Raw genomic sequence first — 25,570 nt, 5'->3', positions numbered from 1 at the left:
ATGAGGTTACAAAGAGATGGACATGCCTTAATGACTGAACAACAGCAATAACAACCAGGCAAGTCACGTCACCTGTGAACCTGTGTTCTCTCCTATACAATAGAAATCCTGTTACTAACTGATTTGTGGTGATAAAATGAGAAACTGCATTCATAATTGACAATCGATTTGTGAGTCAGATCTTACTAAGAGTCTTAGTATCTGTAAGCTCAACAGATTTTTTGTTTAGAGCTTTTATAAGAGATATATAATTTAAAAACAAAGACATGTTAATGTCACCACTTTTTATATTCCTAATATTAAACTTATGTTTAATGTTAGGGGAAACATTAATTAAACATCACTTAAGTGATTGTAAAACTGCTTTGAGGAGCCCTTTGTGTTCTGAGAAGCTGCCTTGGGGAAAAGAGGAAGAGAAAGATAGCAGGCAGGAATTTCAGGTCTAGTTTCCAGAAAACAATTCTTCTTTTTTTGTATTATATATCCTATATCTTAGAAAGAACTTAGCCTAGAGCACAGAATAGAAGCCCCATTGTCTAAAGCAAAACAAAACACACACACACACACACACAAAAACAAAAAAAGCTATCATTAGAGGCTTTGTCCTCTTTTCTATCTCAGGTTTCACTGGTGGAGAAGGGGTAGCAGTGGTATTAATTTGCAAATTCCATAAAACATATGTGTTACATTGGTAATAACACATGAAGTGATTTATTTAGAATGCTTAGGAGTCAACTAACATAACAGAGATTTAATAAAAATGACTTATTAGACCTATGAAGATATTTAAAAACTTTTACCAACAAAACCCATCCAAAACTAGCCTATAAATGTAGCAAAAATATATCATAAAATGTAATTTGGGATAGTTATTAATAATAGTACAATTACTAACATGGTTCTAGGAACTGAACAATAGAAGAATATAATAAATATCAGCTTAAATAAATATTAATTTTACTCCTTATAGTGAAGTTACATTGCAAGTAGATATTTACATACTGGATCATCTGGATTATACTGAATAACATATTCTATCTGTCCATTTGGGCCATCATCTATGTCTGTAGCTCCATTGTCTCCTGAAAATCCTGTGAAGATTGTGGTGCCAACTGGAGTGAGCTGCAAAGAATACAAAAGACAAACTGTCAATTCTCATTTGATCGACAGCATACCGGAAATGTTCCAGCACAAAAACCACAATTTTTTTTTTTAATGATTTTTTTTTTATTTTTTTTTAGGCAAATTAAAATTTATTACCATTGTAAATTCACATATGCTTATATGTGTACTTACTATACATTTCAATGGATCATTGTCTAGCTTTCATACTGCAGTTGAATTTTTTTGAAGGTGAGCACCATATTTATTTTATTTTATTTTATTTCCAATAAGTTTTATTTTATTTTATTTAAATTTTAAAATCTTTAATTCTTACATGTGTTCCCAAACATGAACCCCCCTCCCACCTCCCTCCCCATAACATCTCAGTGGGTTATCCCCATGCACCAGCCCCAAGCATGCTGTATCCTGCGTCAGACATAGACTGGCGATTCAATTCTTACATGATAGTATACATGATAGAATGCCATTCTCCAAAATCATCCCACCCTCTCCCTCTCCCTCTGAGTCCAAAAGTCCGTTATACACAACTGTGTCTTTTTTCCTGTCTTGTATACAGGGTCGTCATTGCCATCTTTCTAAATTCCATATATATGTGTTAGTATACTGTATTGGTGTTTTTCTTTCTGGCTTACTTCACTCTGTATAATTGGCTCCAGTTCAACGAGGCAAGAATATACAATGGAGTAAAGACAATCTCTTTAACAAGTGGTGCTGGGAAAACTGGTCAACCACTTGTAAAAGAATGAAACTAGATCACTTTCTAACACCACACACAAAAATAAACTCAAAATGGATTAAAGATCTAAATGTAAAACCAGAAACTATAAAACTCCTAGAGGAGAACATAGGCAAAACACTCTCAGACATAAATCACAGCAGGATCCTCTATGATCCACCCCCCAGAATGCTGGAAATAAAAGCAAAAATAAACAAATGGGATCTAATTAAAATTAAAAGCTTCTGCACAACAAAGGAAACTATAAGCAAGGTGAAAAGACAGCCTTCTGAATGGGAGAAAATAATAGCAAATGAGCAACTGACAAACAACTAATCTCAAAAATATACAAGCAACTTATGCAGCTCAATTCCAGAAAAATAAACGACCCAATCAAAAAATGGGCCAAAGAACTAAATAGACATTTTTCCAAAGAAGACATACGGATGGCTAACAAACACATGAAAAGATGCTCAACATCACTCATTATCAGAGAAATGCAAATCAAAACCACAATGAGGTACCACTTCACACCAGTCAGAATGGCTGTGATCCAAAAATCTGCAAGCAATAAATGCTGGAGAGGGTGTGGAGAAAAGGGAACCCTCCTACACTGTTGGTGGGAATGCAAACTAGTACAGCCACTATGGAGAACAGTGTGGAGATTCCTTAAAAAATTGCAAATAGAACTACCTTATGACCCAGCAATCCCACTGCTGGGCATACACACCGAGGAAATCAGAATTGAAAGAGACACATGTACCCCAATGTTCATCGCAGCACTGTTTATAATAGCCAGGACATGGAAACAACCTAGATGTCCATCAGCAGATGAATGGATAAGCAAGCTGTGGTACATATACACAATGGAGTATTACTCAGCCATTAAAAAGAATTCATTTGAAAAACCACAATTGTTAATCACACAAAGGAAAAAAGTAGGCAGCAGCCCACAAACACAGACTCGAAGTGTTTCAAAAGAACACTTGGAAACCTTATGCAGGAGTTTCTACAAAGTCTGGAAATTTCCAACATCAGAGTCCTTGCTTTGCATAAAGAAACTGAAGCCCCTGATTCAGTGTGAAGCACATTTGGACCAGTTTATAAACATTAGTGTCTTAAACTTGTGGAGAAAATGCATCTGTTGTTCCTACTTAAAAACACTTTGATGCATCAGATTATCTATAAGCTAGGATTTATATTGTATGAAGGAATTATCAACAATCACTTTATTTTAAAATTTAAAAAAAAATCAGTGAGATCAATGAAATCCAGGGTGGTAATTACATGCAGGTTGCGAATTTGAGGAAGAAAGTTAGAGACTATGGATTCCTTATCTATCAAAGGAGAGAGAAAGCTGGAATTTTCTTTAGTGATTGTAGTACTGGTTGAGTAGAAAGCCATTGTCTGATAGAATTGGAGAGAGAGTAATATCTTTTCATTTTGAATTAAACCAACAATAAAACATAATGTGTCATATAAGACCATGATTTCACAGTTGGCCTGAATGTCTAGCTTTACCTCTTATTAATCTCCATCAGAGAATCACCGCTGTTTTCTCTTACTTTTAAGTCTTTTCACAATGTATTCCTACATCCAGAGTCTCCAGTTCTCAAGTTTTAGATGGAATCCTCATTAGTTATTTTTCAACTTAATTAGGCGTCATCTTCTTCTAAACCATTCCTGACATAGCATTTCCCTACTCCGTGTCAGTACACGGCATCTTGTTCATTACTCTTACATTTTACACTTTACTTTCTTAATTATTGCACTGTCACAATGAATAAATGAACTCAGTCAATAAACACAAGACCTGTGCCTTTAAAGAAAATAGACTTTTACATTTTGTTCTGAGATATGTTTTGTTAGCTTTTAAATAGGATTCTTTCATGGAGAAATAGCTTCTCAGAGGGAGACAAAAGAAGAGTCATCTCATTTACTTCCATTTTCAGGGATGACAAACCTAGATATCTATAGGGATCCATCAGGCAATGTAAAGGAGTGAAGCACATCTCATGGGAACGTGGCGACTAAAGAACACATCCTTCTCTAAAAGGATATCTGCTACTCAGCCTCAGGAAACTCTCATAATGGAATATGGAGACAATGCTATTGGGTTGGTCAAAAAGTTCATTCAGATTTTTCCAGTGATGTCATGGATGTTGTGGAAAAGATGTTGTAGAAAAACCCTAATGAATTTTTTGGCCAACCCAATACTACGTCTTTTAATATTCCGATTTTATAAGAAATCTCTTGGTTCTAAAGTCGACAATAGCTTTTAAAGAATTATATTATGAATTTAATACCCCCCACACCCCAGTATATCCACTGGCACAGCAACCACAGTAGTTTGTGATCTCTGATTTAGAAAAAGGATACAATTTCAATTAAAAGTGATTTTAAAACTATGCTTTGGGGAGCCCATGGTTTGGGGAACTGTAAGTACAAAGTAGTGTATTTATAAAGTCAGTCCTCCTGGCAAGTAGCTTTTAAAGGTAAATTTTGACATTCTGCAGCTCAAAGAGAACTGAAGATAAAGTGAGAGGAGATGGTTTAAATAGCACATATATAAACATGGACACACCATTGGAAATAGTTAACTAAAAGGCTTTCGAGCCAACATTTTAATATTTTTAATATAGTCCCTGTCCCCAAATATGTCACTCTTTTGTAAAAATTCACCCACTCTAATGTAGTTGTGCCTTGATTTATCTTACAAAAATTCACTCACTCTTGATATATTTAATTATGGAAATGTAAAATTGAATGGCAAAATTTTGCTTCTTGATATTCAATAAAACAGAATATTTAAAGATCTTTGTTGCCAAAGTAGATAACTGTGCCACAGAGTTGAATTTAAAAATTAACCCCCGCTCTCCAAAAAAGCACACATAAAAGGAAAAAGCCAGAAAACTTGAACAGTCGGTATCTGAAATTTTTGAAAATAGACTGCGATTCCCTGGTGGCTCAGACGGTAACTGCCTGCAATGCGGGAGACCCAGGTTCAATCCCTGGCTTGGGAAGATCCCCTGGAGAAGGAAATGGCAACCTACTCCAGTACTCTTGCCTAGAAAAGTCCATAGATGGAGGAGCCTGGTGGGCTACACTCCGTGGGGTCACAAAGTGTCGGACACAAATGAGCAACTTCACAACTTCACGAGACTTGTGACCCAACTTTGAAAATGTGATGTTTAGTTGTTGACAGCAAATGGCAAGAAGTATGTCAAATTATTAGTTCAACATTTGCATAGACTAGTGAGTTTTGCTTCCTTCCATAGTTGCACATTTAGACCAAACATATTAGCATAGATTGTTCATTTTCACTACTGGAATAAGCAAACATCCACACACAGACATACACATGTAAAATGTAATGTTAAAATGTATCAGTAATTGAACTACACACATTTATTCATGATCTACCACTCAGATATGGACCTGCTTAGATATAAGCTAGGGTTTGGAATGTTTAAAGCTAATATAGGAGAAACAGCTAGTTAAAAAAGAGGATAAACATTTTGTTTTAATATGGAAGTTCTGGCAAAAAGTCAAAGGGCTCCAAGGAAATGGCCTGTACAAATGCAAACAAGCAAAAGAGAGTTAGAATATGCAATATGCTTTTAAATAAACATATATCTATATATGCATATGGAAAATGAATAAGTATATTATAGAATACATTAATATGCATATCCAACAAAATATGTACATATCTATGTGCACATATTCACATTATATAAATAAGACATATTTCTAAATATTATGTGGGGAGCGAAAATCTTCATATGATAAGTTGTTTGTTAAAATGTGTTTCCCTATACATCATTAAACAGAATTTTCAGGGTACATATGCCATACAGATGGTCGTGTTCCATGTCCTTTAACATTTCAACAAGTCTCAGAAATATAAATTTGGTTTTCTGAAGGGCATTCTATGTGTGGGCTGATTATCACCTTGGGCAGCTGCCTGAGGGTGTTACTTGTTTATTTAGTTTGTGTCTTTTTCCACAAATGATTTTATACAACTCTTAGGAAAATATAGAAAATGCACAAATGCACATGTAATAATTAAAGAAAATAAAGCAAGAAAATTCAATATTTCATGAAATTGTATAACAGAAACTTGAATGTAAAATGTGAGTAGCTAACTGTTCAATTATCTTGTGAGCCATTGCTGTTGAGCCAACCTAAAAATCAGGAACAATGCTTCAAAAGGGAAAATTCCCTTACTAATTTTTCTTGCAATATTCCTCACTGAAGCATTGTATCCACATTTTATATAAATATAGTTGATTTTTATCACCCATGGTAGTTCTATACTATAAAGTCACCATGAACACTGAATTAACAAGGACTGAACCATTGCTCTTAGGGGAAATGCAGGGTTATTACATTGCTGAGGGGAATACAGGATTAAGTTTTGCAAGCCTCTGGTTACAACATTTTTCATCAGCAAATCAATATATAACCTTGTTTTATGTGTGTTTCTATTTAAAAACACTTTATTTAATATGTTTGGTCTGTTCTAGAGTAGACACTTTCTATTGCACTTTCCATTTTATTCATTGAATTTTCAGCTCCAGAATTTGGTTTTTACAATTTCTCTGTTAAATGTCTCATTTTATTCCTCTTTCTGATTTCAGAATTGTGTTTCTGTGTTTTCTTGTAGTTCATTTACTTTTTTCAAAACTGTTAGTTTGAATTCTTTATCAGGTAAATTACCAAATTCCATGCTTTGGGGTTTGATTACTGTGGGATAATTGTTCTTTTGGTGATTACACGTTGTTTGACTCTTCACGTTTCCTGAAGTTTCGCATTGGCTGCTTTTGCATTTAATGTAGCAGGGCGTGCATGTGTGCTAAACCACTTCAGTCATGTCTCTGATTCTCTGTAACCTTATGGACTTTAGCCCACCAGGCTCCACTGTCCGTAGGATTCCCCAGGTGAGAATACTGGAGTGGGTTGCCATGCCCTACTCCTGGGGATCTTCCCAACCCAGGGACTGAACCCACGCCTCTTGTATGAATATACTTGCTCCACACTTGTTGCTCTCTGGTAGTTTAGTCACTAAGTCGTGTCCAACTCTTGGGACCCCATGGATTGTAGCCTGCCAGGCTCTTCCATCCAGGAGGTTCTCCAGGCAAGAACACTGGAGTGGGTTCCTTCTCCAGGGAATCTTCCCAACCCAGGAATCAAACCCAGGCCTCCTGCATTGCAGGCAGATTCTTTACTGACTGAGCTATGACAGAAGCCCCTGGTGTGGCTGAATTCTTAAGGCTGTCTTTTTTTTTTTTTTTTTTCCCCCTGGTTTTAAGAACACACTGGGTTGGCTGCTGGGAACTTCTTTCGTTTTCCAAAAGGTGGCACTGTAGTTAAATTTGTGGTGTCTCCTTTGCCCACGGTCCCTGGTCTGATTTTCTGAGCACATTCACTATTTATCCAAGTTCATTCTCAGCATCTCACTTGGAGATGCTGGAGAATGTCCATAGAGTAGGGAATTCTACAGGTTTAGCATTTGGAGTGTTGGGGATGACCACAGGCCAAATGAAGAGATCCTTGTTTGAGGTTATCCAAGTAGCCTGTGGGCTGACTTCTTACTGACGTTCTGAGCAAAGTTAGGGGGGACCTCATTCTTTTAATCTTTTGATATTCTTACCTGTATCCTTTCCAATCTCCTCCCTCCCCAGAGTCAGGGAGGTCCTGCCTCAATAACTGGGCTGCCACTGTGTATGACCCAGCTAAGGTTGTCAGGCAGTCACCAATTGCTCTCTCTCCCTTTCTTGTACCAGGAGAGGTTCCACCAGGATAGTTTAGCCTCACATTGTGTTACCTTAGAGGGAGGGGTAACACTGGAAAGGAATTTTCCAGTGCCTTGTGGAAAAGGCACTTCTCCCCTTTCTAATTCAATCAAACATATTACTTTTTGCTCCAAGAGAGGGCTGGAATGTCTCCTTGGGAGGACTGGACTTTCACAAAATCTCTCTCATCCATGGGTATCTGCTTAAATCAGCATTACCCAGGTTTCCCCCTAGGCTATGGCCCTGAGAAGTTAGGGTCAGTTCCTTGCTCAGCAGGCCCAGTGGGTTCAGCTAACTTGAATTCCACACCAAGGTCTATATACCTATTACCTAATGCACAGGCCTCTACTTCCAGGTCTCTTTGCATACGGTGTTGGACCCCACAACTAATACAGAGGTATTTTTGTTCATAACTGGCTGCTAGTTTTCACTTGTTCAAAGTGAGGACTTAAAGAAGGGACATCTTATGATGTCATAATTTGTTGATATCACTATAGGCCAAATTTATACTTAGCGAAGAAATATCTTGCTCATTTTGAAGTACATATTGAGAAGGATGAATCTTGGAAAGCACCTCACAAATCATAATATTGTGCTAAATGTACACAGTTAGTGTTAGAATAATGCCTCTGGCGCCAATGTCCTTGTACTGATAGGTAACAGTAATCTCCTGATACTTTTGTTGTTATAGTCGCTAAGTTGTATCTGACTCTATTGCAACCCCCATAGACTATAAACTGCCAAGCTCCTCTGTCCATAGAATTCTCAGGTGAGATACTGGAGTAGGTTGCCATTTCCTTCACCAGGGGATCTTCCCAACCCAGGGACTGAACCTGTGTCTGCTGGATTGGCAGGTGGATTCTTTACCACTGAGCCACCAGGGAAGACCCCTGACATTAATACCTACTGCAACAGGGGCCATGCAGTCTTTTGGTATTTTGATTATACTCCATGATCCTTTGAGGGTTTTTCCAGCTGGTGCAGTGGCAAATAATCTGCCTGCCAGTGCAGGAGACACAAGAGAGTTGGGTTCAATCCTTGGGTCAGGAAGATCCTCTGGAGGAGAAAATGGCAACCCACTCCAGTATTCTTGCCTGAAAAACACCATGGATAGAGAAGCCTGGTGGGCTACAGTTCATGGGGTTGCAGAGTTGGACATAACTGAGTGACTGAGCATACACATATGATCCTTTGAAGACTGTCTGCAGTGCTTCTATAGTCATCTATGTGAAATATTGTAAACTTCTAATTTGGCAGTTCTAGAAAACAGATCTGGTTTAAAATGATTAATTACTGTCTTCTTCCCTCTTTACTTATTTTCAGGGTCTTTTTGATTGCACTGTATAGTCCAAATATCATTTGCCATAAAAATAATTTTTCCAACCTGCAAGTCATTCATGCTTTGGCTATAATTCAGTCTTTAACCTCCTCCTCTGATAAAGTAATTTTATAAATCTCTCTTGCAAATCATCCCTACCTTACATATATGCCTCAGAAATAATGATATGTTTAAAAACCATTGCAGTCTCCACAAATGAAATGGAGTTATACATTTGTAAGGAGGTGGGCATTAGTGAGAACTTCAGCTTTTCTCACTATGATAACATTACATTATCTCCAAATCTGTGATTATTTATTGAAGCTTATTATGTGCCAAAACACTATTTCTATGACCGTTACATTGGTTTTATATTAACTCATTGATATATCGTTTGTTTTGCTAAGACATTCATTCAAATTAAATGTTTATTTGACGTTTGTCTTAAAACTTTTAGAAATGTTAATAAATGGTACACATTTTTGAATTCACATTCAGCAGATGTTATCTTGCTGTGATTTATTGAAATCAAAAAGAAAAATATAAGAAAGGAATTCCATATGTTCTCAAGTTCCCTTTAACATAATATAGCTTTTGCACCTGTGCATAAAATCTTTACTCCATTCTTTATCATGAAAGCTAGATAATTAATATTGAAAATAATTTCCTCTCAATATATGATTAAAAGCTAATTCATGTAGAAAAGTATTTTCAAAACAAGAGAAAGGATTATTATTATAGAAAGTAATAAGTAACCTAGTAATTTTTGCTAAAATTAGCAAAAATATATACATGAAAGAGCTTATTGAAAGTTGTTGAATAGTGGCATACTTGAATATTTTAAAACAGGTGGAAGATTGATTTCCATTTATAGGCTTAAATTAGAAAATGTATTTTTATGTGCTTCTTTTCTTTCCCTTAATATCATTTTTTTTTTTTTCTCTCTTACCTATCTCTTGTTTCCCAAAATATACTTAATTCCTTGGAGGAGGAAAATAGACAAGAAAAAGGAATGAGGGCTTAGTCTTATTTCATTTTTCAGAAGCTTTTGTGTGCTGTAGATTAAATGTTAGTACTCTCTATCCAAAGAAACTCTGTGAAAGGAAGTGGCTGTATAAGTAGTGATTTTTATTCCTTGATTAAATACATCAAGTTTTCAATACCATGGACAATATTCTTTTTCTTTCTTTCTTTTATAAAATAATTAATTTATTTGGTTGTGCTTGGTCTTAGTTGTGGCACTTAGGATCTTCAGTCTTTGTTGTGGCATGTTAACACTTAGATGCAACATGTGATATCTAATTCCCTGTCCAAGGATTGAACCCAAGTGCCCTGCATTGGCACCACAGACTCTTAATCACTGGACCATCAGGGATGTCCCACCATAGACCATATTTCTAAGAAAAAAAAAAAAAAAGACTTTTTTACCTGTATTAAAAAAATCACCTTATTATATGGGAAATTTTTTTAAATTAAAAATAAATGACCAAACCAAACAAAGACAAACACATAGATATAATAGAGTCATGAAAACTAAAGGAAAAAGGGGCTAGAGAGAGAAAAAATTGGAAAAGGAGGTCAATGGTATGGTGATGGATAGAAACTAAACTTTAGATGGTGAGCACACTGTAGTAATTACAAAAATCAAAATATCATACACATAGAATATATAATGCTATAAACCAGAAAAAGATTGTAAACTACCAATATACTCAACTCCTTGAGGGCAAGGACAATGTCTTCACAGAATATGAATTTAATAAATGTTTATAATTAAGCCATTATCTGGATAATCGATGGAATTGGAATGGTGACTATGGACTAGCAGTAGTAATGTGTCAGTGTTTTCTGATTTTTGATGGCTGTATGGTTATGCGGAGAATATTCTTATCTTTCAGAAATACACATTAAAGTATAGATATTTGGGGATAAGAAGGATTCTTTTCAGTAACACCACAAATGGTTTAGAGAAAAAGCTTGTATAATTTTTATATTTTTGCGTTTGAAATTATTTATGTGTCAAAATAAACCTTCCCTGGTTAAAAAAAAAAATACATAGGAAACTGTAAAGAAACCATACCAAATGTGCAGAAAATGTTCTTAACTATATCTGGAATCTCTCGTTAGGCTTCATCATGGAGACCATCTGTGCCTTTACATCTACCAAAATGATTCTGAGAAAAACAGATATTCACAAATGCACATATTAAATGGAAAGAGATGATATAGTCACAATGAAATGTGAAAGAATAGCACAGAGCTAAAAATTAAACCAAGAAAGCAAAAACTAAAATTGGATAGATTCAGATATTTCCCCATTGTGAGAAAACATTCTCAACGTGTTGTCATTCCGTCATGTTCGACGCTTAGGACTCCATGGACTGTGGCCCATCAGGCTCCTGTGTCCCTGGAATTTCCCAGGCAAAAATGTCTCCTTAATTCCTACTTGTTTACTAATTTATTTTGCATTTTATCTGTTGAGTCAGAAGGAATCTTGCTGCTGCTGCTGCTGCTAAGTCACTTCCGTCGTGTCCGACTCTCTGCAACCCCATAGACGGCAGCCCACCAGGCTGCCCCGTCCCTGAGATTCTCCAGACAAGAACACTGGAGTGGGCTGCCATTTCCTTCTCCAATGCATGAGTAATACACATTGGATTGCTAATGAAAATGTTAGCATGCTGAAATGGGAAATTTAGGAACTTATTGAATAATTTGCTTGCTTGCTGAGAACAAATTTTCTAAAATGCAGGCATGAACTAAATTGATTTTTTTGTTGTTATGTAAAATATCTCAAAATTATCTTTTCTTTGGGCTAAACATAAACTATATTTGATGGAATGAATCATCCAAATTGTATCATTTCAGTTTAATGTATATTTTGGCTCTGTTATGTGCCAAATTATATTTACTTCCTCTTTCATTGGGCTTCCCTCACAGCTCATTTGGTAAAAAATCCACCTGCAATGCAGGAGACCCTGGTTCAATTCCTGGGTCCAGAAGATCCATTGGAGAAGGGATAGGCTACCCACCCCAGTATTTTTGGGCTTCCCTTGTGGCTTAGCTGGTAAATAATCCACCTGCAATGCAAGAGACCTGGGTTGGATCCCTGGGTTGAGAAGATCCCCTGGAGAAGGGAATGGCTACCCACTCCAGTACTCTGGCCTGGAAAATACTGTATAGACCATGGGGTCGCAAAGGGACAGACATGACTGATTGACTTTTACTTTCCTCTTTCATTTCCCCTTTTTCTCAAAAGTTTCTTAATAGCAAATTATGAAATTTCTGAAACAATGTATTTCACAGTGCTTGAGAATTAACTCTTTGAAGCCAAGTAATCTGTGTTGTACTCTTTATATACCACCTATTAGAAATACGATAGGAGATAGAAGCTCTTTTGGCCTATTATAAAGCCTATAAAGTAAATATAAGACAAAATAATAATGTTAGAAAGTTGTGTTGAGGATTATAAGAGATAATGATAATTTGATCACTAAAATGTTTTTAACCATACACAAAAACCTTAAGGGAAAAAATCATTTCAGAGTCTATTTTCAAAAAAAATTAGTGATTTCATTAACCTAATGGGTACTGTTGAAAGGCACAATCATGCTGTGTTAGAAAGAGATATAACAGCATTTAAAGTAAAATTTCTACCAGCTACCATGAAATACTCTTCACATGATATGTCTACTAATCTAGAAGTAGTTGGTATGTGTTCATCACTACATTATTTTTTATAACTCATCATGAATGTATAAGTGTTCTATAAAAGCTATATATATATTCCTCTTTTGACTGTTCAAATCTGATACCTCAATGCCATCCTATAATCCGTCTTATATTCTATAGTTACTATATTCTATAGTTACTATGTCACAAATAAGATATTTTACAGTACCCATCATGGTGCATTAAAGGGGGCTTTCAAGATTATTAATCTCACAAAGTTTGGAGAAAATATAAGAGAGAACTTTGGTGATGTGAAGCTGAAAAAATATACCTTAAGGAAAGTGCCCATCAGTGAACAGAATGAAGTTTAGAACTATATTTGTTAGTCTCAGTATTTCATGGGATTCAGTCCTATTCATAATTTTTTATTTTTCTGCTACACTATTTTTTCCTTAGTTTAACAAATATTGAGTACTAGCAATATAGTTAGAATGAATATGAGATGTATAATTATTATCTCAAACAGATCACAAAAACAAAAATAAAATTTTACAAAATATTCCAACCAAAAAACATTGCATAATGAAAATATTCAAGTGTATTTTACCTTGAGAATTAAATGTGGGAAGCATGAATGGATAAAAGCAGAGATTGCTGGATATAATTAGAAAGTTCACTGCCATTGCCATTCTTACCATTCAATGAGTGCCTAGAACACACCTAGAACCATTGGTTTCACTTAACATCTTTGTATCCTTTCATCTTCAATAAGTGAATCAATAAATGAAATTAATATTATGTTTTTCCATTGAGGAAACTAAGTGTATTAGAAATTAATCAATTTTCTGTGATTGTGCAGAGAGGAAATGGTCACACTATTTCAGAACCTAGGTTATAGTGAATCCAAAGGCTTTGCGCCTTTCTCTTAGAACCCTGCCTAGGACTTCCCTGATGGTCCAGCATTTAATAATCTGTCTGACAGTGTGGGGGGCACAGGTTCAATTCTCATCTGGGAAGATTCCACATACTGCAGGTCAGCTAGGCCCTGTGTCACAACTATGAACCTGTGTGCCCTGGGATCCATGCTCTGAAACAAGAGAAGCAACTTCAATGAGAAGTCTAAACACCACAACTAGAGAACAGCCCTAGCTTGTGGCAACTAGACAAAGCCTGTGCACAGTGGTGAAGATCCAGTGCAGCAAAAAATAAAAATAAATAATAAATTAGTAATAATACTATTCAGTTTAATGGTTGTATTTATCCCCTATTCTTTCTTCATGTCTCTGAGCACTATCATTCTTTTGCCTGATGTATTTGTAAAATATAGTGGCCAAACACTCAGTTTTGGAATGAAGCTGCCTCTGTTTCTCACCTAGATCTGCCACTTATTGGCAGTGAAATCTTAGGCAAATGAATAAATGCTTCTCTGTCCCAGTATTTCCTCATTTTATTGTGCAAAATGAAAAAAATAAAATAATTTGAGTTTGTGTGTAGGTTTAAGTAAGTTTTAAACAAGATGTTTCATGGAAAAACTTAGCACTCATAAATGAAAATTGTTAGAATGAGTCTGTCATTATCATTGTAATCTGACCTAATTCCAGTCAACATCAGGATATATGAGGCCACTAAACTAGCAAGAAGGTCTATGCAGAAACCTGTGAACAAATTTTAGATAAGAACAAATGTTAATGTGTCAAGTTACTTACTTATAAGTAATAGCTAAAATTCAGAGAAGAAAAATAAATACTAAAATTACTCACACAGAGATGTGTTATGGGGAGGGAGGTGGGAGGGGGGTTCATGTTTGGGAACACATGTAAGAATTAAAGATTTTAAAATTAAAAAAAAATTATAATGTAATCTGGTAAATGATCTAATAGGTTTATAAGTGAAGAAAGAAGCTGGAGGTGGTAAGTTACTGCCTAAGAAAATCAGGATATGTTTCTGGTTATAGATGGTTGAATTGTAGTTTTCAAAGGGTGGGGGATGGGTAGAGATTTTAGAGGGAATGATGTATATAATGGCATAGTTATAAAAGGGGAATATGGCAAATTTAGTGTAGCATGATTATAGGGTCCATGTAGGTAAAGTGACTGGTATGGTTGGAGTTAACACAAAAGAGAGGCACATTCCTGGCTGTTAACCCCTCTTATATATAACAGATAAGGAATTTTTATTCTGTCTTTAACTTGTGTTCATATAAGCTGTGTTTTAACTCCATGATGACATTTATAACACGTTTGGATTACATCTAGTTGAATTCATTTTTTCCTTTCCTCATGATACTATGGAATCTTCAAAGCAAATGGACATTTCCCATTGGTTTTTTGTATACCCAACAATTAAAACACTCTTGATTATGCCAAAATAAATAAATAAATAAATAAAATAAAATAAAATTACTTAAAACTTAAAGCTTATAGGCATTTAAACTGTTAACCAGGACATAACTTTGTGATATAATTGTAATGTCAATAGTTATGAAACAACTTGATTGTTCCTGAAAAACAAGATTATTTCCACTCTTAACCTTTACTTTCCTAAATTATAAATGGCATTTGAAATTTAGATTTATGAAATATCCTTTAAAGTTTCCTGTTCTTAAGAACTTAGAGAGCTTGACCAAACACAATTTATTAAATTGACTGGGATTCTCTTAGGACCCTTTACATTTGAACTTCATAACTCTGCAGAAAAACCTTATTGAGGAACATGAAGACATTTGGTTAAAGGGGAGTCATATTAATATTATTTAATATAACATCTTTGCTGGGACACAAAAACTAAGGTAAATGTTAAGTAGTGTAACAGTCATATACAAATTAAAACATAATTTCTCCCTAGAGTTATGAAAAAAGGGACTATAATTCACATAAATACATAACTTCCCCCTAGGGCTATGTAAAATGTACTGTAATTCACATAGCTCATATTTACCAAGATTTTTTTTTTTTTTTTTAATCTGGGCTTCTTTTTCTGTCATCACCACTTTGTTAGCCTATATAATTAATCATAATAATCTGGAAAACTTTTACTCCTTCCTTAAAACACTTTATCATGTATAAGCTTCTTCTCAAATTTAACTCAAAACACACACACACACACACACACACACACACACACACATACACACATACACATATGAGTGTCCTTGGTGACTCAGTCAGTAAAGAATCCACCCCACAATGAAGGAGATGCAGGTTTGGTCCCTGATCAAGAAGATCCCCTGGAGAAGGAAATGGCAACCCATTCTAGTATTCTTGCCTAGAAAATCCCATGGACAGAGGAGCCTGGCAGGCTATAGTCCGTGGGGTTGCAAAGAGTCAGACACAGCTTAGAGACTAAACCACCACCACCACACATAAATATGCACACTTTAAATCTTTGTATCACTTATTTAAGCCTGGTATTAAACACACACATAAACACACGTAAATATAATATCGGGTTTAAATAAGTGATATAAAGATAACTCATTTCAGATTGTATTTTAAAATTATTTACAAAATATACAAGTAACAGCATGGAGAAGGAAATGACAACCCACTTCAGTACTGGGCTATATATAGTCCACAGGGTCGCAAAGTGTCAGACATGACTTAGTGACTAAACAACAACATACAAGTAACATGTTGTACACTAAAATCTGTGGGCTTTTTTTTTTTTTTCTTTTCTACTTTAAGATTTATTACAATATTCATTAAACCACATGAGGTAGGTGTCCTAATATTTTCATTTCTAGTTTTCACATGAGGAAACTGAAACACAGAGAAATTTTTATTTTTTCAAGATAAATGCAATTAAAAATGGTAAGCCGGCTCTAACATAGTTGGACAGTTGAGTTGTCTCAGATTTTGACTATTATGGAAATATTGTCAGTGAATATTCTTGTACATGTTACTTGGTGAACATACATACCACAAGAGCAGAATTGCTTAGTCATAAGATATCTTTTTGTTTATCTTTTGTAGAAACTACAAACACATCTCCAAAGTAATTGTCCAAATTTACTCCTTTACCAACAATGTATAGAAGTTGTGTTTATTCTGTATCTTTACCAAGATGTGGAATTGTACTTGTTTTCAATTAAAAGTTTAATTTAATTTAGAGAAAACTGATATAATTGAAGGTGCTATGATCAGGGAATGACTTGTTACAATTTGCTTCTTGTTTGTTGCAATTTGCTTCTTTGTTACAGTTTTATTAAAAAATTAATATTGACTTTGTCTTCAAATTTGCTAAGCTCATTTATTAATTATAATAATCTACATGTAAAAACTATACATATGCAATAATACTAGTTAGGAATAATGAGAGTTTTATATGTCATTTTCAGAATAAGTGTGAAGTTTCTAATTTAATTCTGTGTTTTTATTGATTATAAGCTCAATTGCATTGTGATTAGAAAACATACTCTGTGTAATTTCAGTCATTTGGAATATGTTGACACTTCCTTTCTAGCTTAACATTTGGTAAATTCTTGCAAACGCTTCATGTGACTGGAAAGAATTAATTCTGCAGTTGTTAGGTATAGTGTTCCTTCCATAAGAACTTACCAGGTCAGTGGTGCTAATACCATAGCTCAAGTATATTTTCTTACTGCTATTTTCCCCTTATCTATTTTGTGAATTACTGGGAGTGGTTTTACATTAAGTATCTATTGCTACCAAAATAAATTAATGCAAATTTAGAAGCTTAAATTAGTATTCATTTGTTATTTCACAGCTAAGTTAGAAGTTGAAGGCAGGTTTCACCAAGTTAAAATCAAAGTATTGGTAGGGCTGGATTCTTTTCTGGAGACTCTGGAAATAAATTCAGTTCTCAGCTCTTTCTTATGGAGGGCTTCATTAATCATTAAAACCAGCAAAGGTGGCTTAATTTCTTCTTACTCTTTGATTCTCTGATCTCAACTCTCCTTTCTATTTCATATTTTTCACTACTTCCTCTTCCTTTGACACTCCAGTCACAGAAATTTCTCTCCTTTGAAGAGCTTGTGTGATTAGATTAGGCCCACCAGGATAATCCAGCATAATCTACTGATTAGCATCCATAACCTTAACCATATCTGTAAAGTTCTTTTGCCTGAGATTAGGATAAGGACATCTTTGAGTGACTAATGTTCTACCTACCACAGGTTTTAAATGTGTTTTTAAATTATCTCTATGATAATAGATTTTTCTTTTCTCCTTTAATTCTTTCAGTATCCACTTGGTTATTGCTGAGGCCATGTTATGAAGTGAAATTGTATTCACAATTGCTACAATTGTCTGGTAGATTGAACCCTCATCATTGTGAAAAGTTCCTTTTATTCTCTATATATTCAAATTTTTATTTTTTATCTTTCCTTGTTAGTTCTTCAATGTCTTTTTGTAGATATATTTATTTAATGATTTATTTTCCTCTTATTTATTAATTTGTCTCTTTTATTATTTATTTATATTTCCTTGCCTCTTCTAGTTATCTTCAAGAGAATAATTAGTCCCATATACCTAGTCTACCTCAATCAGAAACAGAAGATTTATATTTTGCATGACTGGAAATAATAGAGATTATGTGAATCTAAACCTCCTCAAACAGCCATGTAGTACTGCCTCTGTATATAGGGTGACAAGAGTCCAAAAGCAATATTATAGAAACGTATTGAAGAATGTTAAGTAAGAAAAGAGAGATATGCAATTTCCTTATACATTTTATGTGTTATCTTTTAATTATATATAATAATATATGTTTAAATATCTTTTTAGGAGGAAAATTTTCTTTTTGCTAACTCATGGTCAATAATTCTCACAAATCAGCTATTCACATCATTTTTTTTTCCTTTTTCATCGGAGAACTGAATAGGCATGATGGTGCCTTTCAGGATCTGACCTGAAGTGTGTTCTTCAGTTTCATGTCCTTCCTTAATTCTGTCCTTTCTTAATTTAAGCTTGTTGTGCAGAACTCCATATAGTTAATGTAGTGGCAATCCAGAAATAAGGACTACTAATTTAAGCAAAAATTGATAGAAACAGTTCACTAAATAAATTCAAAACACCAGCAAGAAACAATAGTACTGATAATAGACATGAAGTATGCATTTTTGACTATATAAGACCACAATATAAACACTGCAATAATGCAGCAGCATGGATTTTTACTTAAAACAGTTTTTTTTTTAAATTTATAGAATATGAATTGCCATTTTTCTAGGTCAAAAATAGTTGAACACTGGCAAATTCCTTGAGTCCAACCTTTCAATTATATCTGAACTGTATTTCTCTGAGTTCCTAGACACTTAAAGAAATACAGTTCAGAAGCTTTATATATACAGTTAATCCATGAACAACATGGGTTTGAATTGTATGGGTCCACTTTTATGCAGATTTTTTCAACAGTAAATACTAGAGTACTACATAATATATGCTTCTTTTCTTCCTTTCTCCTTTCCTTTCTCTTTCTTTATTAACTGTATACCATCTACCTGTCAAGAGAAATGCAAGAAAACATTCTTCCAGAAAGTACCAACAAATTATCTGCAATAAATCATAGCAGGTCACAGATGCAAAGTACATTTAGGGTGATAGCCAAGGTGATAAAAAGAACAAATTAATATTGACTAAAAATATTGCCCTGTCTGTAAACAGATCATTAAAGACCAGGACAAATATAACCTTTCTATTACCCTGAGATTAATTCTTCACAAGCATAAGAAAACATGTTTGCCTTGATTTGTCCTTGTTTACTTTCTATTATGTCAAAAGGAATGTTTAGAAATGGGATGCATGTGTTATCAAAGACGTCACTGCCAGAAAATATTTATCTTCCAGAAATTACTTAAGAATGATCAGCAACAATTAGACTGTACAACTTGTTCTTCAAACCAGCCAGACTAATTACTTAATGACACAATTGTCCAAAGTTAATTAAGAGTCTCCAATTACCCAGAGAGAGAGATTAAAAAAAAAAAAAAAAAACACCAACTTTCAATATCTTATGTCTCACAAAAAAAGAATTTAAAATCTTTGTAGGCAATTCATGTGCTGTTCCAGGTCTCAATTTTCTCACAGTGAATAAGGAGAGTGACTAATAAGGACCTTAAGACACTTTTATAAATCTGTGATGATGACTTTATAACTGTCATTTGGACTTTAATGAAGTGTAAAATATTTTGACACCAACAGTCTTTTAAACCTCAAATGGCTTTATTTTTATTTTTAGGAAAACATTTAGATCATTCTAGTCATAATTAACTTAATTGTATGTTTTGTACTGAAAGAAGAAACAGCATGGAAAATATCTTGCAATCTTTCATAGAGTAAAATCAGTTCAGTTCAGTTCAGTGGCTCAGTCGTGTCCGACTCTTTGTGACCCCATGAATCGCAGCACACCAGGCCTCCCTGTCCATCACCAATACCAGAGTTCACTCAGACTCCCATCCATCAAGTCAGTGATGTTATCCAGCCATCTCATGCCCTGTCGTCCCCTTCTTCTCCTGCCCCCAATCCCTCCCAGCATCAAAGTCTTTTCCAATAAGAAAAGACTGGAGTTTCAGCTTTAATATCATTCCTTCCAAAGAAATCCCAGGGTTGATCTCCTTCAGAAGGGACTTGTTGGATCTCCTTGCAGTCCAAGGGACTCTCAATAGTCTACCCCAACACCACAGTTCAAAAGCATCAATTCTTCAGTGCTCAGCCTTCTTCACAGTCCAACTCTCACTTCCATACATGACTACTGGAAAAACCATAGCCTTGACTAGACGGACCTTAGTCGGCAAAGTAATGTCTCTGCTTTTGAATATGCAATCTAGGTTGGTCATAACTTTTCTTCCAAGGAGTAAGCGTCTTTTAATTTCATGGCTGCAGTCACCATCTGCAGTGATTTTGGACCTAAAAAAAAAAAAAAATAAAGTCTGACACTGTTTCCCCATCTATATGCCATGAAGTGATGGGACCGGATGCCATGATCTTCGTTTTCTGAATGTTGAGCTTGAAGCCAACTTTTTCACTCTCCTCTTTCACTTTCATCAAGAGGCTTTTTAATTCCTCTTCAATTTCTGCCATAAGGGTGGTGTCATCTGCATATCTGAGGTTATTGATATTTCTCCTGGCCATCTTGATTCCAGCTTGTGTTTCTTCTGGTCCAGTGTTTCTCATGATGTACTCTGCATAGAAGTTAAATAAGCAGGGTGAGAATATACAGCCTTGACGTACTCCTTTTCCTATTTGGAACCAGTCCGTTGTTCCATGTCCAGTTCTAACTGTTGCTTTCTGGCCTGCATAAAGATTTCTCAGAGGGAGATTAGGTGGTCTGGTATTCCCATCACTTTCAGAATTTTCCACAGTTTATTGTGATCCACACAGTCAAAGGCTTTGGCATAGTCAATAAAGCAGAAATAGATGTTTTTCTGGAATTATCTTGCTTTTTCCATGATCCAGTGGATGTTTGCAATTTGATCCCTGGCTCCTCTGCCTTTTCTAAAACCAGCTTGAACATCAGGGAGTTCATGGTTCACGTATTGCTGAAGCCTGGCTTGGAGAATTTTGAGCATTACTTTACTAGCATGTGAGATGAGTGCAATTGTGCAGTAGTTTGAGCATTCTTTGGCATTGCCTTTCTTTGGGATTGGAATGAAAACTGACCTTTTCCAGTCCTGTGGCCACTGCTGAGTTTTGAAATTTGTTGGCATATTAAGTGCAGTACTTTCACAGTATCATCTTTCAGGATTTGAAATAGCTCTACTGGAATTCCATCACCTCCACTAGCTTTGTTTGTAGTGATGCTTTCTAAGGCCCACTTGAATTCACATTCCAGGATGTCTGGCTCTAGGTGAGTGATCACAACATCGTGATTATCTGGGTCGTGAATATCTTTTTTGTACAGTTCTTCTGTGTATTCTTGCTGCCTCTTCTTAATATCTTCTGCTTCTGTTAGGTCCAGACCATTTCTGTCCTTTATCGAGCCCATCTTTGCATGAAATATTCCCTTGGTATCTCTAATTTTCTTGAAGAGATCTCTAGTCTTTCCCATTCTGTTCTTTTCCTCTATTTCTTTGCATTGATTGCTGAAGAAGACTTTCTTATCTCTTCTTGCTATTCTTTGGAACTCTGCATTCAGATGCTTATATCTTTCCTTTCCTCCTTGGCTTTTCACTTCTGTTCTTTTCACAGCTATTTGTAAGGCTTCCCCAGACAGCCATTTTGCTTTTTTGCATTTCTTTTCCATGGGGATGGTCTTGATCCCTGTCTCCTGTACAATGTCACGAACCTCTCCAAAATACACTTTATTTAATTTTATTTTACAGGTAGCACTGTAGTTGCAGTATATATATATATGCACACATATACACACATACATATAAATACATATCAGTATATATAAAATTGCAATATATTTGCCCTGATGAAGAGTAAATATATAGATAAAGATACATAGATAAACTCATTCAAGACAATTAAACTAAAAATTATTCAAAAATAAGATGAGAAAAATAGCTAAATTTCATTTTTTTTATAATTATGCTTTGGTGTTTAAATAAATTCTATATTCTTTACAAGAAAATTGATATGAGAGAGTACAAACAAAATCAGTGAAGGAAAATGTCAATTCCACATGTTCCACAGAAACAAACCATAGAAAATCTGACCATAGTATCAGTGTGATAGGATTGTCTCAATTGATTTTGGGAAACATATTGAAAGAAAAACATAATTAGGCTGTTTTGTATAGAAATTTTACCTCTCCAAATAAGATTTAAGATAAAATGTTTAATGTTTCTACAAATTGCATCATTCTAATTGCATTTAACCAGATGACATAGGAGTTTAGAATTTGGAGAAACTGAAGATCAATGACTGTGTATAGCTCGGGATGAGAATAGAAATAGGAAATGGAAATCGGTCATGAGTTAAACTTTAAAAAATGAATAAAACTTGGAGACTTGCAATGTATGGAGGATTACCTTCTAAGTAAATTGAACAGTGTGAGTAAAGCCAAAGAAATGAGTATATTTGTAAGATATGACGAAGTTAATCTGAACAGAATGTGTATTATCAGAGAGAAACTGAACTTAAGAATTCATTGACAAAAGATCAGATAATAGAAGGCTTTGAAAGTTAGCTGGTGGAGACAGATGATCTTTATCTTGATAATAATGAGAAATCACAACAATTTTTGAATAGGAGAATGACACAATTAAAATAGTATTGGAAAAGTTAGTTTTTAGCAAGGTGCCAAAAAAAAAAAAAATTGGAGTTGGGGTAGAAGTAGTCAAATTACATAGAATACTTTGAATGCAAATTGAACTTTATAAATTTTGTTTTAGAAAATAAAGACATGTGTCCAAGAACAGTTAAACATGGTACAAGACCGGATTTTAAAATTAGGTCTGTTGCCTAAGATAATTTATCTTTCAGTTTATATTCAAATAAAACTAGCACTCAAACAAAGTAAAAGCTCATTCAAAAAGTATAGTTTAGATGCTAAAATAAAATGCTAAATAATTATTATGCAACATGATTAGTTACATTAATTCACATTTGTCTGTTTTAGCAGAAATCTGTTAAGTAAAAGGTAGCTCAAAAAAGTTGAGCATTGACTGACAGGTAGCTTTGCCTGTTAAACTTTTAAAAGCTTATTTTTTAATGCAATAAAATCTAGAAATTCTCAGATTATGAAAAATATCATTTATTTAAATTGTAGGGAACAGAAGCACCTTGAAGTAAACAAGACACATTTTAAATAATTTCAAAAATAATATAAAAGTTATGGGCACAATGCTGTTTTAAGGCTCAAAGTGTACTGATTTCTTCTTATAAAATAGATACGTATTTTTAAGATTTAAAAAAAAGACATCATGGAATATGATTTGCTAAAGTAGAGGCTATTAAAAATGTAGTTCATTTTTTTTTGTCTAAATTACACATAATAGATATTAGAGATACTTTAGAAACATTTTATAATTTAATGGAATCCCCCAAAATTAATATAATAGTCACCATTTAAAAAAACAAGATTAAAAGGATTGTTGGCTTATGGATTTTGGCTCAAAAGGAAAACAAAAGTTAATAACAAACAACAAAAAAAGAATGTTCTAGTGGTAAAGAACCTGCTTGCCAATGAAGGAGACATAAGAGATGTGGATCCAACCCCAGATTTGGGAAGATACCTGGAGAAGGGCACAGCAACCCATTACAGTATTCTTGCTTGGAGAATCCCATGGACATAGGAGGCTGGTGGGCTACAGTATACAGGGTTGCAAAAAGTCAGACATGACTGAGATGACTTAGCACAGCACAATAAAATCAGTAATACTATTTTTAAAATATTTTTTAGATAATATGATGAGCATTTTTATAATAACAGTTTTTAATTATATTTATTTTTATTATTTTTAATTTTTTAAAATTTTACTTTACAATACTGTATGTCTAGGTTCGATGCAGGATATATTCAATTATTTTTAATGTGCCAAAACTTGATTTCAAAATTGAGGAAATGACTTTAAATTAATAAAATCTTAAATATGTATTTTCTTCTAGTACTTAATTACAGCTACCACCTCAGAGATACAAAAGAAAAAAATTAGTCTGTCTCATTTTACAATAAGAATGCTGCTGCTGCTGCTGCTGCTGCTGCTGCTGCTACTAAGTTGCTTCAGTCATATCCGACTCTGTGTGACCCCATAGATGGCAGCCCACCAGGCTCCCCAGTCCCTGGGATTCTCCAGGCAAGAACACCAGAATGGGTTGCCATTTCCTCCTCTAATGCATGAAAGTGAAAAGTGAAAGTGAAGTCACTCAGTCATGTCTGACAATAAGAATAGCTGCTGATAAACCTTAGCAACCATGTATGTATATGGATTCAGACATTAAATTGTCCAAGATGATACAAATATCAATATTTTGGTCATTATTATAATTATTTTTTTCTGTATCAAAGTGAATTCCTAAAACCATATTAGAAGTCATTTAGACCTTATTCTTCTAAAGTGCTATTTTTGAAATGTTTTCTTGGTATTTCTAAACAGTTTATTATTTTATTATTACAGAGGGATGATTTCAAAATATTTGTAATATGCAGTCAGTTACATATATTGATAACAAGGAAACAGAGACAAGTGGAAAGAAACTGACCTCATTTACTGTGGCATAGTAGCTTTCATGCTTGAATGTGGGTGAGTTGTCATTTCTGTCTCTCACCACAATTCGAACTTCATGGTAGATAACAGTGCCCACTTTTTTGTTGATGCACTGAACTTGCACCACGATAGAGTGTATATTCATTGGAGGCTGCAACACAGAAATTGCATCTTTTTATAAAAACAATTGAAACTGAAGTCTCTCATTATTGTCAAAGTACTTATGTAATAAAATCTTCTATATTTACTTACGTTTAAATTATAGTAATCTACAAAAATTGATCCATTTCATACTATTTTATGGATGAGAAGACAATCATGATTACTTCATTGTTCAATTAAAAAAAAATAGGATCTCAGGTAGCATTCTGTTTACAATTAGAGGACTAGCAACTAACACAATCACAAACATAATGGCTGAGATTTGCTGGGATGCCACAAATTTGGGCCTTTAAAAAGGTCAAAGAAGCAATGACATAAGCTTCTAATTTATAAAAGTAATGTATAAATGATAATATACATAGGGTAGAGAGATTATAAAATTTGCATTTATTTATATTTTTCTAAAATATTAAATTCATATCTGATATAAGTTCATATCCAATATAAACCAAAATTAGATAACCAAAAGAAGAGAATCCATTCACTATCCAAATTTATTAAATCTACACAGTTAAAGTTTATTTTTAATCTTTTCTTCTCTCCAAAAATAATTTGTCTTATATACACACACACATATGAGATTATCATCCCATGTTCATGCTTGCAAATATAGATTTATTATAGCAGTTTGATGTATACTACTATGAATCTATGGTATGTGTTCCATT

The 25,570-nt window shown here is 34.3% G+C and overlaps 1 protein-coding gene across 14 annotated transcripts in view; it reads right to left on the bottom strand.

Annotated features, from left to right (window-relative positions):
- PCDH15 (protocadherin related 15) overlaps positions 1-25,570 on the bottom strand; it is an 874,382-nt gene that overhangs the window by 508,976 nt on the left and 339,836 nt on the right. For all 14 annotated transcript variants that reach the window (XM_068961317.1, XM_068961319.1, XM_068961315.1 and 11 more), the window contains 2 exons: positions 24,736-24,891; positions 1,003-1,122 (listed from right to left, as the gene is read on the bottom strand). In XM_068961317.1, coding sequence (XP_068817418.1) covers positions 1,003-1,122; positions 24,736-24,891 — 276 coding nt within the window. The remainder of the gene's footprint in view (positions 1-1,002; positions 1,123-24,735; positions 24,892-25,570) is intronic.

The sequence above is a fragment of the Capricornis sumatraensis genome, chromosome 23 (genome assembly GCF_032405125.1).
Source record: "Capricornis sumatraensis isolate serow.1 chromosome 23, serow.2, whole genome shotgun sequence".
NCBI classification, from domain to species: domain Eukaryota; kingdom Metazoa; phylum Chordata; class Mammalia; order Artiodactyla; family Bovidae; genus Capricornis; species Capricornis sumatraensis.
The sequence above is the reverse complement of the archived record's forward strand: the minus strand, read 5'-3'. Positions and strand labels throughout refer to the sequence as shown.